The sequence below is a fragment of the Oncorhynchus nerka genome, linkage group LG27, assembly GCF_034236695.1.
Source record: "Oncorhynchus nerka isolate Pitt River linkage group LG27, Oner_Uvic_2.0, whole genome shotgun sequence".
Taxonomy (NCBI): Eukaryota; Metazoa; Chordata; class Actinopteri; order Salmoniformes; family Salmonidae; genus Oncorhynchus; species Oncorhynchus nerka.
In genome coordinates, this window is record NC_088422.1 from 67195180 (window position 1) to 67212849 (window position 17670).

Consider the following 17670-nt stretch of genomic DNA (forward strand, 5'->3'; position numbering starts at 1 on the left):
GGAGAGAGAAACCGTGAGAGAGAGAGAGGCTGAGAGAGAGGGAGAGGCTGTGAGAGAGAGAAACATGGAGAGCGAGAGAGAGCGAAACAGTGGGGGAGGGAGCGATAGAGAGAAAGGCTGAGAGAGAGAGAGAGAGAGAGAGAGAGAGAGAGAGAGAGAGAGAGAGAGAGAGAGAGAAACATGGAGAGCGAGAGAGAGAGAGTATTGTACTCTAATTCTGGTGGAGAGTTGGTTCTTTCGGAGCAGGGGATGAGGCCTCCCATGAAGTTGATGGAGCTGGCCAATCCTCTGGAGAGCAGAGCAAAGCAGATTGGACGAGCTCAGCAGCACAGCTTGGGTGATCACCCTCTCTCCCTCGGTCTCCCTCCCTTCACCCATTTACATTACATTTACATTTTAGTCATTTAGCAGACGTTCCTATGCAGAGCAAGTTGGAGTAAGTGCATTCATCTTAAGATAGCTAGGTGGGATAACCACATATCTCAGTCATAGTAAGTCCGTTTCTTCTCAATAAAGTAGCTATCAGCAAAGTCAGAGCTAGTAGGGGGAAAAAGTCAAGTGAGAGTGTTTGTCCCTCCCTCCCTCCCTGTCAGTGACTCCATCTCCCTGCCTGCCTGTCAGGCCCTGGTGCCACGGCTCAGAGCTTAGCAAACACTCTCTGCTCTCGTCTCCATCTCCCTCTCTGTCATCAGCCCAAACCTCACTCCCCCTCTCTCCTCCCCTCTCTATCTCGATCTTATCCTGCTGCTGGGAGCTGTGGAGAGACAATGGTGCTCTCATCCGCTGAGCAGAGACAGAGGGCTTGGGCAGTGACAGGCCTAAACCCCCCACCGCCACCACAGCCATACTGCCATCTCTCAGCTCCCACAGTAGGGATACATATCTAAAGCTCTGCGTTCTGCCAGCGGCGCTAAAAATGATATTAGTCAGACAGCATGTCCATAAAGCTCAAAGGGCATTATTCTTTTTTGAGGATAGCAAAGTGGCAGAGAGGGTGGGCAGGGAGGGGGAGCAGAGGTGGGATTTAGTCTGTCTTAGACTGAGCTGCTCAAACTGCCTCTGCTGCTTTCAGCCAGGAGGATGGTAGTATAGCCGAGCAGGCTGGGGAGGCAGAGGAGGGAGAGGAGGCTGAGGAGGGAGAGAGGAGGCTGAGGAGGGAGATGAGGGAGAGGAGACTGAGGAGGCAGAGAGGAGGTTGAGGAGGGAGGCAGCCTGCCAGCCTGCCTGGGTTCATACAAGGACTGCTGCAGCTGCTGCCTCTTGTCTCGTCCATGGGACGCTGGATGCCAGGCATCTCTTTGTGTCTGTTCCAAGTTGGATCCTACTGTATCCTGCTGCTACATCCATCAATATCCTACTACCAACACACATTGTTGTCTCTCTCCCAACAGCTGTTGAACCAACACATGATACGGTCAGTCAGGGCTCAAGCGGGACATGACCTCTTCTAAACCTGCACCGAGATAGTTCAGTAAATGGCAGTATTGTGTATGCAGTATTTAGCCAGGCAGGTGTTGTGTCATGGGGGAGGTACTACTATTGACAGTGGTGCTAATGATGATGGCGTGGTTCACAAGCATAACTTCTTAACCCATACCGTCTCAACACATGGCTTCACACGCACCCCACACACTGTTCCGTACAGTTAGAGGTTCATTGTCTCCAAATTAACCTTGTCAAACTATTTCTTTTCCCAGGGGAGAGTTGTATTACTATTGTAATTTTTCAATCAGAGATTGAGGAAAGTGTGAAATGTTCATGTGCTTGTTCTCCCTCCCTCCCTCCCTCCCTCCCTCCCTCCCTCTCTCTCTCTCTCTCTCCTATTGGGTAGGGAATAGTCCATTTGGAATCTTAAGGAGATTTCACCCCTCCCTATAATAGGATTCTCAGCCTGCCTCAGTCTGGTGTGCGGTGGGTGCAGTGCTGTGATTATCCAGTATATTTACTATATAAACTCTGCTCAGCACACACTACAGAAGAGTTCTGCTAGGTCAAAATTAATTACAGAAGTTGTTAAGCATACAGCAGCTGTTGTAAACAAATGCAAATACATTTTCATATCAAACAAGCCCCTTGTATCCCGGCACACCAAAAATAAATCTGCCACTTGTTTACTAACAAGTTAGGCCATCATCAAGCTGTGCTGGTTAGAGTGAGATAAATGAATATTCTTCAACTAGCCCCAGAGCGCTCAGATCCTGGCCACGCCATGGCTTTAATCAAAAGCTTTGCAGCTTTGTCTCTGGGTTTGTTCCATCCTTTCTCTCTTTCGATCTCTCATTCTCTCTCTCATCCCTCGGTCTCTCTTTCTTCTTGGCTGGTCTATTCCCTTTCATAGGTTGGCTGTGTTATTCTCCGTAGCCTTGCCTGGTTTTTCTCTAGGACAGCTTCAGAGCGTGGGTAATTCCTTCCTTTCCACTGAGCTGAACAGATCACTTTTCGTTATCAGCAGGTTTCTGCGCTCGACACAAACTACCTCTCTGTGGAGAACAAAGGCTTTCCACTAGTCTAACAGAACAGGTGCTCTGCTGGGTTTCGGGTTGGATGAGGAACAACTGCTCAGTCTGAGAGGAACTCTTCCTTGACACACCGACTGATGAAGATCACAACCATACCTAGTTCTCAGTCCTTTCATACTGCTTCAGATCATCGCTCCTATGTCCATTTCCTCCTCTGCTCTGTCAGGATTCACCTCTATCTTCCCCATCACCTCTATAGATCTGGACCACTGAAATAACTCTATGATCTGAAACAGTTCACCGCCTGAGGCAACGTCTAGAATGCCTTAGACAGGCACCTAATCAGCCTTACGTTCTCTCTCAACAGAGAGAGCATATCTATGCATATCTATGTCCTTTACTAAAACTACAAGATGCAATAGTCTCCAGTAGTTCCATTTTTCGAAAGTCTACTGCAACATGTAAACAGTAATCATACTATGGTCTTTAACGGTCATAGTTGTTGACTTGTTTGTTGTTGACTTGTTGACTTCTTCATGTCATGTCTCTTCCTACTGTGGATTTAGCAACATCGTAATACCCCGGAGGCCTTGTCATGACTGTAGAGTGTGGAGCTGTGGAATAGGCCATCAGGCTCAGGGCCCTGCCGGCCCCAGCAGCACGGAAACAGCAGTCATTTCCCAGCCCAGCGGAGCGGCACTTACTGACCTGACACACACAGCACACAGACAAACACACACGACACACACACTCCCTGACCTGGGCGTAGGGTGACCTCCCCCTCCCCAGCTCTGCTCCAGCCCAGAGAGCAGGTCCCGGCCACCTCTTCTTATTTATGAGCCATTTCACACAGCACTGCTCCCATTAGAGAGCCAGCCTTGGCTGGTCAGACACACACTAAACACTCCCAAGCGCTAAACATTACGTACACCAGTAAGGCAGCCTGGGGACAGGGGGACAGGGACTGGGGATGGGACAGAGAAGATCCCAGGGCCACCACACAAAGCCACCACTCACACAGTCCAGGAAGAGAATACACCACTCACCCCCAAAGAGCAATGTAAACATATTGACCCACTTCCTGGTTGGCAGACATTGTCTGTAGCTTCAGCTGAGAGACAGGCTAGAGCTGGGAGTCTGCTCTGTCGGCTGTACAGCTGCTGCACCACCATTACTTCCATTTAGCTCTAATATTATTGTATATCCTTTATCACCTTCTAGCATCACCAAATGTCAGATGAGTAGTTATTTTAGTTTCATAGGAGTCATCTGGGAAATAATTACCCACTGATGTGATTTAACGATGTGTGGAAACTGACGGTTAGGCTTATTGGAGCATAATTGAACATTTCATTATTTCCCTTCAGTTCTGTGGAGCTCTGAACAGCTAGCTGAAAATTCAAGGCATAACATTTGACTGACGGATTGATTTACAAATGCATACAAGACTTTAATAGGCAGCTGTGCTCCTGTGTGACTGAAAACAAGATTATCCTGAACTGGCAACATTAAAACACTGTGGGAAGTCTCTAAATGTTAGCTTGTTAACTTTCCAGAAAGTAGGCTAGGGCCTTTGTTAGGGGAAGAAGGACAGCAATGGGACACACAGACACACAGATACACACAGACACACTAACACACACACACCTGTGATGGTGACGGAGGCGTGGCCGTCCTCGCCCAATAATGGGTTGGTCAGTCTGCAGCTGTAAGTACTATTGGGCTCCAGGGTGACAGTCAGGACACTGAGCATGCTGAACAGCCCCTCCTCATTGGCCACCAGGGAGGTGGTGACGTTGTCTGTCAGGTTGTGCCCGCCCCCGTCCTGCCACAGTACGTCAGCCTCAGGGTAGCCACCGTACGCCACGCAGGTCAGCGCCACCTCGTCACCCGGCCGCAGGTTCGAGTCCGGCTCCAGGGTCACCAGAGGCTTGGAGTAGGGGGCTGAGGGGGGATAGAAGAGGGGACAAGAACAGACACACAGAGTTTTAAGCCAAGTCGCCAGAAGCTTGGAGTAGAGGGCTGGAGGGGGGGGGGGAGCAGAGACATACAGAGTTTTAGCCAGATTATCACCAGTGAGGGACACCCAGGGAACTGTTTGACATGATTCCCATTAAATTGTTAATTACATTTAGGGAGCTTAGCATAACATCGAGCTTAAGATCCCAGAGACATCATCTGCAGCATATCCTGGTGCTCCCTTCTGTCCTCCTTCATCTCCTCCCTGAAGAGAGCCACGGCTCTGAGCCAAGCCGCCTCACAATACAACGCAACCACCACAGCCTGGCCCGGCCCGGATGGCGGGCCTGGGGGAAATAGGCATGGCTCCGAGAATCTGGGACTGCTGTGCTCTGTTCCGGGGTTTGGCAGGAGGGGGCGGGCGGTGAGGAGGTGAGGGGGGTGAATCCTCAGCCTGGAATGAATTCACGGCTCTCCAATCCCCTGAGCTAAAACACAACCAGAGAGGTGGCGGGCAGAGAGAGGAGGCTGTATTCCCTGAGCCAATCATAACACAGCAAACAATGGGGAGGACAGGGAGGGAGAAGAAGGAGATTAAATAACTTCATGCGAGTTGCCTTTTGAAAAGTGGACTCTCTCGCTCTCTCTCTCTCAGCACTAAGACGGAATGTCAGCCTGCCACTAACCTCCCTGGCTATCCATTTGACTGACAGGCAGATTTCCACGGAGACCCATCATTTTCTCAGAGCACTGTGGGAAGGGAGCTCTATGATGTTGACTGTAAATGCCAGCTAAAAATAATACATCTACGAATCGAATGCATGAAAAGGGGACAATTTGTCACTGTTTGAGCTACTGTGTCATTGTTTATCTTTTCTCTACCCAGACTAGCCAGCCAAGAGGAAACCTGTTGAAGGTTAACACTGCTTAATGCACATACATCCTTAGAGGAAAGGACCAATTTAACAACAAACCTTGGAAATTAGTGGCGAGGGAGGGAGGAGTTCACCAACACTGTGTGTGAAGCATGAAGAATAATTATAAATAAAAGTGCAATCAGTTGTGATGATGGTCCTCTGATGGAACAACCACCTTCATCACCGAGCTGTTAGTAACAATCAATCTTGGCAGGAACTAATAATCAAAGCCAGTGATTGACCACAACCAGAGGACCACAATCGGGAAGTATCGACCAATCATGTTATCGTGCATCCCTGACGGAACTAAGTGTTTCATGACCAATTTCTGTGTTGTGTTAGGCATCGATCCTAAAGGTCTCGCATGATTACCAAAGAAGGGCGTGTGATGTGTGATCAAATTGCCCTCTAGTGGCCTCATGGATGGAATTATTTAATCATTTAATAATTGATAAACATGAATAAAAAAATAAAAAAATAAAAACGAAAATCCGGTGTTTCTATGTCAAACGGTTTTGTTATAATTCAGTCTTCTGTGACGTAAACTCAGCAAAAAAAACAAAAGTCCCTTTTTCATCCCCTAACTTCACAGATCTTCATTGTAAAGGGTTTAGACACTGTTTCCCATGCTTGGTCAATGAACCATAAACAATTAATGGACATTCACCGGTGGAACAGTCGTTAAGACACTAACAGCTTACAGACGGTAGACAATTAAGGTCACAGTTATGAAATCTTAGGACACTAAAGAGGACTTTCTACTGACTCTGACAAACACCAAAAGAAAGATGCCCAGGGTCCCTGCTCATCTGCGTGAACGTGCCTTAGGCATGCTGCAAGGAGGCATGAGGACTGCAGATGTGGCCAGGGCAGTAAATTGCAATGTCCGTACTGTAAGATGCCTAAAACAGTGCTACTGGGAGACAGGACGGACAGCTGGTCGTCCTCGCAGTGGCAAACCACGTGTAACAACACCTGCATAGGATAGGTACTTCCGAACATCACGTCTGTGGGACAGGCACAAGATGGCAACAACTGCCCGAGTTACACCAGGAACACATAATCCCTCCATCAGTGCCCAGACTGTCCGCAATAGGCTGAGAGAGGCTGGACTGAGGGCTTGTAGGCCTGTTCTCACCAGACATCAACGGCAACAACGTCACCTATGGGCACAAACCCACCGTCGCTGGACCAGACAGGACTGGCAAAAAGTGCTCTTCACTGATGAGTCACGGTTTTGTCTCACCAGGGGTGATGGTCGGATTTGCGTTTATCTTCAAAGGAATGAGCGTTACAACGAGGCCTGTACTCTGAAGCGGGATCGATTTGGAGGTGGAGGGTCCTTCACGGTCTGGGGCGTTGTGTCACAGCATCCTTGGACTGAGCTTGTTGTCATTGCAGGCAATTTCAACGCTCTGCGTTACAGGGAAGACATCCTCCTCCCTCATGTGGTACCCTCCTGCAGGCTCATCCTGACATGACCCTCCAGCATGACAATGCCACCAGCCATACTGCTCATTCTGTGTGTGATTTCCTGCAAGACAGGAATGTCAGTGTTCTGCCATGGCCATGGCCAATTCCATTGAGCACGTCTGGGACATATTGGATCGGAGGGTGAGGGCTAGAGCCATTCCTCCCCAGAAATGTTCGGGAACTTGCAGGTGCCTTGGAGGAAGAGTGAGGTGACATCTCACAGCAAGAACTGGCAAATCTGGTGCAGTCCATGAGGAGGAGATGCACTGCAGTACTTAATGCAGCTGGTGGCCACACCAGATACTGACTGTAACTTTTGATTTTGACCCACCCCCCCTTTGTTCAGGGACACATTATTCAATTTCTGTTTGTCACTAGTCTGCGGAACTTGTTCAGTTTATGTCTCAGTTGTTGAGTGTTGTTATGTTCATACAAATATTTACACATGTTAAGTTTGCTGAAAATAAACGCAGTTGACAGTGAGAGGACGTTTCATTTTTGCTGAGTTTAAATAAAGTGTAATATTGGGATGCAAACTAAAAATGGAATACATTTCAACTCTATATCTGACATGGTACAAGTGTATCCTTTTTTTTGTTGCTGCCGATAACCATGTGTGAGAGGTGTATACTTTTGTTTCAAAGTAGATTTGTTTAAGACTTACCAAGAAACACTCTGTGTGACCCTGATTTATCCCACTGCAGTAAAAGGTTCAAGAGGGGACTCTACTTCCTGTATGTGAAGCCCTTGAGGTGTCTCCTTCTCCTCACCTCCTTTTCAACCGTATTGGAGGAGACGACCTTCTTCTCCAATGTGTTTTGAGACAGGATTCGAGGAAAGATGTATCGAGAAAGATGTGGTAGCTAGAGGCCAAGCATTGGTCCGGCTTTACCAGTCTGAGGTCGTTATTGTAAAACTTAAAAGAGAATGTGTTCTCAATGACTTACCTTGTTAAATAAAGGTAATAAATGAACAGACTCACCTGCTACCTGGAGCAGTAGGGCTGCACTGCCGTAGTCCTTCACCCTGACGAAGCAGGTGTAGCTACCCTCATCGGCCACCCGGACCCCTCTCAAGAGGAGCGAAGCGTTGCCCGCGCCCAGCTGAGAGGGGTACAGGCTGGTGCGGTTGGCGTAGCGCTCTCCCTGGTCTGCCAGCTGGTCCTGGCTAGCCCAGTAGCTGTGCACACTGCGCTTGGTGTCCGTCAGCTGCCAGAAGACACTGAGGTCAGACAGGTTGAAGGGAGAGGCGTGGCTGAAGGAACAGTTGAGGGTGGTGTCCATGCCATACAGCGCCACCACTGGCAGCTCTGGGACATACACTTCCAGGACAGCTAGATAGGAGAGAGAGGAGAGAGAGCGAGTATGTCAACAACAGCAAACATAGACCTGTGTGTTTAGCCATGTAGTGGAGAGAGATGTCTAAATAAGCTTTAGGGGGATGAATGAACTGCAATAAAGATGTAGCTCCTAAATATCCACTTGGAGACAGTGGTGAGTTAATAATCTAGATAGTGGTCTGTCTGGTGAGAAAGAACACTCTCCATCTCTCTCCAGAGTGTTGTGTTTCCCTCAACAGAACACTGGGCTAAGTTGCTCAATGTTGAGTGTGATTTGTTTTGTTTTAAAGCGGAAACCCTCCTTAAGGCATCTGATCTCCAGACAGTCTAGACTGGACGCTTCTGTTCTCCTCTCCTCTCCTCTCCTCTCCTCTCCTCTCTCTCCTCTCCTCTCCTCTCCTCTCCTCTCCTCTCCCCTGTCCTCTCTGCAGCCAAGAGCAGGCTCTGCATAATCATTCTGGCTTAGTAGCCATCTCAGACACCACAGAGAGAGGAGGCTACAGCTAAACCATTCTCAATGTATTCCTGTCTCCACTTCTACAGGTCTGATTGTGTGATGAACATCAGGACAGAAAAAGCCATTCCAACCCCTGAAATCCCCCTGAATCTAGTGTGATGCAGCCTGTACTTGACTGCTGCTATTCTTTATGAGAATCGCTTCTGTACTCATGTCTTTCAGATTTAATAACAATCACACACTTTTGCATGAAATAGTTGTGATTGCGGTGTAACAATTGATTTCCCCATTATCAACAAACAACACTTTCCTCCGAGTGCAATCCATGGATGAGGATGCTCAGTCAAGGCAAAGATATTTTGGTAGACACCAAACCTCACAGGAGAGAGACCCCACATTCACCAATATCCCCCTGCACATCTATAGGCACACTGCCACCTGCTGGATCGTCATGTAACTACAGGCCAAAGGAAAACTTGGCAAACCATCCACCACATCCAGAAAACCATGGATACAGAAGAACAACAATCCCCAGTAACTAACTAATACGAGAATGTCATTCTAGGTGATGCACTACAGTTCCTCCCAACCCCTGTGAAAATCACAAAGCAGCTTTTAATTTACTGACATTAACACAGTGGTGTTTTTCTATAGCCCCATAATGTGACTACACTTCCTCTGCCGTGCCACAGCACAGTCGACAATCCAATGCAGTAATCACGGCATACCATTACAGTAGCAGGGTTTATTGTAGAGCGGTATGACTGTCTACCAGACTAACGTTCTAGTAGTTTGTGTGTGTGTGTGTGTGTGTGTGTGTGTGTGTGTGTTTGTAGTGCTTTCTGGGTAATGAATAGGCAACAGGCACTTTGGTAGGACTGTAGTGGAAGTGACGGCCCCCATAGAGGCATGCACACAGAGGAGGGAGGAGACACAGCAATTAGATCACTCCCAGAGCAGACCGGAATGACTCACTCCAATGGGTTCACAGAGGAGGAGAGAGAGGTGAGAGGGAGGTAGGGGGAGAGAATTGGAGAGGGGGAGAGAGGGAAGAGAGGTGGGAAATGATGGAAGAGAGAGGGGAGAGTGAGAGGGCAGCTTTGAGCGTGCACTTAAAGATAATATCAGGAAACAAGCCAGGAGGGGAGAGCACTGCAGCCCATCGCTAATCCCCTAACTCAGGACAGGGCCCAAGTCAGGGAAGAGATAGGTACTCATCCCTCTCTCCTTCAATCTCTTTCTCCCTCTAACCAGTGACCCTTTTCCTGGTGCCGGTCTGGTAAGGGTGCAGCAGGACACTGGGGCAGCATGTTAACACACTGACAGACATTCACAGACAGACTGAGAGCAGCAGGAGAGCACAGCGTTTCACACCCACTTCACTGCACCCAGGGGGGAGGGGCTTTTAGCTCTGACGTCATGGAAACTGTGAGTAAGCATCTGATGTCCTATTCCTTCAGAGGTGAAACACGGGTTGGGCAAACTGGTATTGTTTCTGCTTTTAACTTCTAGAAATCTCCAACAAACACAAAACAGTTAGCACAAATACTGTAGTATTTGTGATAACTGCTTTGGGGGCGGCAGGCAGCCTAGTGGTTAGAGCGTTATAGGCCAGTAACCGAAAGGTAGTTGGATCGAATCCCCGAGCTGACAAGGTAAAGATCTGTCGTTCTGCCCCTGAGCAAGGCAGTTAACCCACTGTTCCCCGGTTAGGCCGTCATTGTAAATAAGAATTTGTTCTTTAACTAACTTGCCTAGTTAAATAAAACATTTGGTCTAGGAGGTTGTGGTTGAAAAAGTGTATTGTGAGAGGTGGTGTCTCCCTATTTGAGGGAGGAGGGTTAAGGGCTCTCCCCGGCCCCCTGAGAGGTGATAAAGAGATGCTCAGAGCAGAGAGTGGTGGAGGGAGGGGACGGCAGGGCAGATTTACACCCTGCTCTTTGTGTTTATGGGCCCGGCTCTGTTTGAGTGCCTGTGAGAGAGACAGAGCCGTGCACTTTCACAGCCGACATGAAATAAACTCATTAAAGCCCCGTGAGCGCTGGCTGGCACTCTTCCCTCAGAGGGGAGTGTCAGACATGCAGGCAGGGAGAAAGGAGGGCAGACATACAGGCAGGGAGGAAGAGGCAGGTAGGCAGGCAAGCTACAGTGGGGAGAACAAGTATTTGATACACTGCCGATTTTGCAGAATTTCCTACTTACAAAGAATGTAGAGGTCTGTAATTTTTATCATAGGTACACTTCAACTGTGAGAGACGGAATCTAAAACAAAAATCCAGAAAATCACATTGTATGATTTTTAAGTAATTAATTAGCATTTTATTGCATGACATAAGTATTTGATCACCTACCAACCAGTAAGAATTCCGACTCTCACAGACCTGTTAGTTTTTCTTTAAGAAGCCCTCCTGTTCTCCACTCATTACCTGTATTAACTGCACCTGTTTGAACTCATTACCTGTATAAAAGACACCTGTCCATACACTCAATCAAACAGACTCCAACCTCTCCACAATGGCCAAGACCAGAGAGCTGTGTAAGGACATCGGGGATAAAATTGTAGACCTGCACAAGGCTGGGATGGGCTACTGTTGGCGCAATTATTAGAAAATGGAAGAAGTTCAAGATGACGCTCAATCACCCTCGGGCTGGGGCTCCATGCAAGATCTCACCTTGTGGGGCATCAATGATCATGAAGAAGGTGAGGGATCAGCCCAGAACTAAATGGCAGGACCTGGTCAATGACCTGAAGAGAGCTGGGACCACAGTGTCAAAGAAAATCATTAGAAAACACACTACGCCGTCATGGATTAAAATCATGCAGCGCACGTAAGGTCCCCCTGCTCAAGCCAGCACATGTCCAGGTCCGTCTGAAGTTTTCCAATGACCATCTGGATGATCCAGCGGAGGAATGGGAGAAGGTCATGTGGTCTGATGAGACAAAAATAGAGCTTTTTGGTCTAAACTCCACTCGCCGTGTTTGGAGGAAGAAGAAGGATGAGTACAACCCCAAGAACACCATCCCAACCGTGAAGCATAGAGGTGGAAACATCATTCTTTGGGGATGCTTTTCTGCAAAGGGGACAGGATGACTGCACCGTATTGAGGGGAGGATGGATGGGGCCATGTATCACGAGATCTTGGCCAACAACCTCCTTCACTCAGTAAGAGCATTGAAGATGGGTCGTGGCTGGGTCTTCCAGCATGACAACGACCCGAAACACACAGCCAGGGCAACTAAGGAGTGGCTCCGTAAGAAGCATCTCAAGGTAAGAACTTAAGAACCTTGGCGTGATCCTGGACAACACCCTGTCGTTCTCAACTAACATCAAGGCGGTGGCCCGTTCTTGTAGGTTCATGCTCTACAACATCCGCAGAGTACGACCCTGCCTCACACAGGAAGCAGCGCAGGTCCTAATCCAGGCACTTGTCATCTCCCGTCTGGATTACTGCAACTCGCTGTTGGCTGGGCTCCCTGCCTGTGCCATTAAACCCCTACAACTCATCCAGAACGCCGCAGCCCGTCTGGTGTTCAACCTTCCCAAGTTCTCTCACGTCACCCCGCTCCTCCGCTCTCTCCACTGGCTTCCAGTTGAAGCTTGCATCCGCTACAAGACCATGGTGCTTGCCTACGGAGCTGTGAGGGGAACGGCACCTCAGTACCTCCAGGCTCTGATCAGGCCCTACACCCAAACAAGGGCACTGCGTTCATCCACCTCTGGCCTGCTCGCCTCCCTACCACTGAGGAAGTACAGTTCCCGCGCAGCCCAGTCAAAACTGTTCGCTGCTCTGGCCCACCAATGGTGGAACAAACTCCCTCACGACGCCAGGACAGCGGAGTCAATCACCACCTTCCGGAGACACCTGAAACCCCACCTCTTTCAGGAATACCTAGGATAGGATAAAGTAATCCTTCTCACCCCCCTTAAAAGATTTAGATGCACTATTGTAATTGGCTGTTCCACTGGATGTCTTAAGGTGAACGCACCAATTTGTAAGTCGCTCTGGATAAGAGCGTCTGCTAAATGACTTAAATGTAAATGTAAAATGTAAGGTCCTGGAGTGGCCTAGCCAGTCTCCAGACCTGAACCCAATAGAAAATCTTTGGAGGGAACTGAAAGACCGTATTGCCCAGCGACAGCCCCGAAACCTGAAGGATCTGGAGAAGGTCTGTATGGATCATATCAAACGTATGATCTCTGTAATTGCAAACAAAGGTTTCCTTACCAAATATTAAGTTCTGCTTTTCTGATGTATCAAATACTTATGTCATGCAATAAAATGCAAATGAATTACTTACAATGTGATTTTCTGGATTTTTGTTTTAGATTCCGTCTCTCACAGTTGAAGTGTACCTATGATAAAAAATTACAGACCTCTACATGCTTTGTAAGTAGGAAAACCTGCAAAAACAGCAGTGTATCAAATACTTGTTCTCCCCACTGTAGCAATGGCCCTGTTAGATGCTCACTCCTCTCAACCCCTCCGCTCCTCTCAACCCCTCCGCTCCCCTCAACCCCTCCGCTCCCCTCATCCGCTCCGCTCCCCTAATCCCTGGGCTGTCTCTTCAACCCCTACCTCAGCTCAACATAACAGTGATGCTGTCACTGGGCCCTGGCTAGCCTAGTGCTAAGCTCACCAGTACAGATGCAGCCTCAAGAGTAGTGATGGGGTACAAATCTACACAGTTCCATATCAGGATAGTAGTGTTTTCAGCACTTTTATTTCAAAACTATTTTTCACATGGCTCTCTCTCATCCCTCTGCAGCAGACATGTGGTGAGCAATATGTTTGGACCATGGAATCACAAAATCCCAGTATTGAATCGCAAAACATATAGAATCGTGAGAATCGCAATACATATCGTATCAGCACCTAAGAATCGAGATAATATCGTATTGTGAGGTCCCTGGCAATTCCCAGACCTACTCGAGAGCCACCCAGAACTTGTGAGCTTAGATGAATGGTTCGCTGCACGGATATCCCTGCTAGTACAGATTAGCCCCGGCTAGTGCTAAACTAAGCTATACAGATGAGTGGAGAAGAGGGGCTGAGGGGCCTGCTGAGTGTGAAGCAGTATGGCAGGCAGCAGGCTGACAGGGCCCGGAAGGAGAACCACAGGCTTCATACATAGGTAGCTGACAAGGTGACACAACAAGGCTCTTGGTAAACAAATTCCTTAGCCACAGCGGCAGTGACATTTCACCTCCGTCCTCCAGACGCAGGCAGGTGCACACAAATACACACACACACACAGCCAGGCATACGCACGCACCCATGCACACACACACACACACACATCCACAAGCAGAGGGCATTGTTATTCAGCTCAGTCCTGGCTCCTGACAGCTCCACAGCACTGTGAGAGTCAGTCTTAGACACAGGGCATTCTGACACTACAATATTCACTGTCGTAGTACTGCTCCACAACAGACAGGTCCCAATCAGCGTGTTCAGTGACACCCACATACACACCTATACGCAGGCACACACAAACACATTAACATCTCACTCTGCTTGCGATCACTGAAGTTGAATTCACTCGGTTCAATAGAATGTACCCCCGTATCCACATCTAGTAGAATGCAACACATAGCCTACACATTCCGTGTTGATGTTCCATTCCTGTTCAGCTGACCCTGGTCAATGGAACATCAACCCTAAACAGAAATACCTAAACCTGTAATAACCGGATCCCTTTAATAACCTGGGCTGTTAAACACAAAAGGGCTTCAATAAGACCACAGCTTCCATCTCCTGATACAATAACCCACACTGTTTAATAACCCTGGTTCATAACTGCTTCGCCAATAAAGGGGCGGCAGGTAGCCTAGTGGTTAGAACATTAGGCCAGTAACTGAAAGGACGCTGGATCAAATCTCAGAGCTGACCAGGTAAAAATCTGTTGTTCTGCCCCCGAACAAGGCAGTTAACCCACTGTTCCCTATTAGGCTGTCATAAAATGTGTTCTTATTAACTGACTCGCCTAGTTAAATAAAAAAAATAAAAAGACACAGTAGAACTCAAGTGTCAAGTGAACTGTGCTTAATAACATTGAACAGCACATAGGTTATCACCTACTAGGCCAATAGGCACCTTACACAGAGGTTAAATGACCCCTGCGTGATAACAGATGGCAGAGCTGCCAGTACTACTGTTCATTAGAAGATGTTAGGTGCACATGTTCAGAGATATGGTAAAGCCTCTTTGTCGAACACGGCATAAAGGAACAGCCATGATAAGAGTGCACAGACATACATACACTGGAAGGCAAATTGTGGCGGTAATATTGACTTAACTGAGTAAACACACACAGGCAGTGTAGTTAGTGTTCTGTCTGGCTGAGTAGTGAGCTGCTTAAAAAGCTGTGGCAATAATGCCCCCATTGGGTGGTAAACAGTACTGCAGCTACAGACATGTTGGTCTTTACACGAATGGCCCACCTGAATATCTAACGAACAGGAAGTTCACAGATGCTTAGTGCCCTTTCACAACAGCTATTCTTTCAGTAAATGTTGTTGTTCAAACATGCCAACTGAAGCCTTTCTTCAAAGCGTTTCTAAATCACACTGCCCAAAACCTTTCAAATACGTCCAGGGGAACACAAATAATAACCAACATCTGGAATACATTGAGAAATGTTGTAGTATTTTAGACATGGTAAGCTTAACACTGCTCGGAATTAGCCCTCACGACACATAGGGAATCTATTCTAAAGCTGAGCCTTTCCTCCCCTCCTGAAAGAGGAGACACAAAATGGAGGGGATTATGTAGGTCTCTGAGCCTTGAATAATGGGGTCACTCGTGACATTTACCAATTTAACACTGTCTCCCCATATCTGGGCTACAGTCATCATAGTGTGAAAGCCATCTCTGTCTGTGAGAGATATATGAGGTGCAGATAGCTAGTGGAGCAGACAGGAGCTCAGGTTGCTTATTTTCAGCAACGTAATAAATCAAGATGCACCACACTTCCTTTCTCCTGACTCTGTCTGTCTATCTCTCTTTCTCCCTCTCTCTCTTGTCGTTTATGCTCTCTCCATCTTCTTCTCTCCACAGACAGGGCGGGCGGGTGCTTTATCAGGGGGAGCTGGTCTCATATCCCGTCAATAAGCTGTTAATGGGCTCTGACAGGCAGATAATGGGGGGCCAGTTGCAGAGGAGCTGCCTGGGAGATAAGGACAAGCCTAACCTTCCTCCACCACCTGCCTGAGAGAGAAGAGAGAGAACACAACCTGGGATGAGTATGAGGAGCGAGCCATAGGAGCAAATCCATCCCAGCAGGAGAGGGGGTGGGGTGGATTTGAGTTTGTGCAGCTTAATCCAAATGACTGGGGTTAAGGTGAGCCTATACGCTATGCATACGAGCCCAGCTAAATTGATCAGAAAGCAAAACTGTATTATTGTAGGGGTGGCAAAGGTTTGGGTTCTAATCCCTCAGATAGACAAGTGTTTGACACCTACTGGGCCTGGTAATAACCAAAGCCATGTCTGGGAGGGCAGAGTCCTTGCTCAAATCTCAGGCTGCAATTTTGTTCTGCCTTATGAAGGGGTCGGGCAGCGGTGGATGTCTACATTAATGCAGGGGGTTAAGAGGTTAAAGGCTTAGTGGCTGGGGCTGTGTGTCTGGATGTTAACCTGAGCCCGTCTCCTCCTGAGACATAGTGACCTCACTCAGGGCCCGGTAACCATGGCAACACCTGACCCGCCTCTCCTGAGACACAGTGACCTCACTCAGGGCCCGGTAACCATGGCAACACCTGACCCCGCCTCTCCTGAGACACAGTGACCTCACTCAGGGCCCTGTAACCATAGAAGCACCCGGTAACTGTGGTAACAACCTGTAGGTAAGTGTCTCCTCTCTCTGTGTGTCAGGCAAGGAAGCTTCTTACTCAGTCCCAGGAAATGTTGCTGCTTTCCAGGCACAGATCAGAGCGGTGGTGGTGGGTCATTCATCCTGTTCATCACAGCCCACTAAACACAAAGATATTTGGCTCCAGGCCCCAGCAGCCCCCAGGCCCAGCTCAGCGCTCACTACGCAGAACTGCAATCTCCACACGTTACCCGCATCAATGTTTAAGCGATCCCACAAGATAGCTTTTTTAGGACTTGTTCAAATAATCATGAGGTGCTTGATGGGTAATGCACTCTGTTTAAATGGCTAGGCTACAGTGCAGAGTGAGCGGGGAGAGAGAGGGAGGGGCGAGCAGCTCAGTGCAGGAGCCAACCTGCTAGTAGACTGACTGGGCATTATGTATGCATCGCAGCGGAAGCAATCTTTGTCGAGCCTGTCCTCGATTGTTTTTAAAAGGATACTTCACTGGCCACAATCAAATTAGCAAGAACATCACTGATACGGGGTAATAACCCGAAATTGAATTTCTGCGCGGGCCAAAGAGTCCCCTCTCTACAGAATCAATTGCTGTGAAGAGAAAAGGAGGACAGGGAGAGGGCATTCCTAGTTAGCAGACCTCAAAGGGTACACCAGAGATGCGGGCGTGAGCAGGCTATTTACACGCTTCAGGGCCTTGCCATAACGTCTGCCGCTCTCTGACTGCCACACTAGATGTGATCTATTCAATTATGCTAATTAATTAGAATTTCCTCCCAGCTCTCGTCATTAAAACTGAATCCGGGTCAGCTTGCCATTTTAGCATTTGCATGAATACAATTTCCCTTTTAACGTGGAGATGCTAAGAGCGGGCAGGTGGGCGCAAGCAGCAGCAAATGGCAGAGGCCTGGCAGGCTGGTGGCAGTGCTGACAGAACAGAGAGCATGACAACAAGCAATTAGCCAGACAGCATCCTGTTAATGCTTCTGCTTTACACTACTGGCTCTACTGCCTCTCAGCTGCTAATGCTGCTTATGGAGCCTGGATGCTAGGCCTACTTACTGTCCTGGTGCTACTGCTGGTGCTTGCCTGTTACCTCAGAACAACCCCACTGAGAGTACTACTACTAGTCTAGTGCAATTCAGGGTTATTAACGGCCTCCAACTCAATCATCAAGTTTGCAGATGACAGTGGTAGGCTTGATAACCAACAATGACGCCCTCGGCGTGTGGTTC

General features: G+C 48.3%; 1 protein-coding gene across 4 annotated transcripts in view; it reads right to left on the bottom strand.

The window, feature by feature from the left end:
- LOC115112186 (CD276 antigen-like) overlaps positions 1-17670 on the bottom strand; it is a 79682-nt gene that overhangs the window by 41161 nt on the left and 20851 nt on the right. For all 4 annotated transcript variants that reach the window (XM_029639050.2, XM_029639049.2, XM_029639051.2 and 1 more), the window contains exons 3-4: positions 7791-8141; positions 4107-4403 (exon numbers count right to left, since the gene is read on the bottom strand). In XM_029639050.2, coding sequence (XP_029494910.1) covers positions 4107-4403; positions 7791-8141 — 648 coding nt within the window. The remainder of the gene's footprint in view (positions 1-4106; positions 4404-7790; positions 8142-17670) is intronic.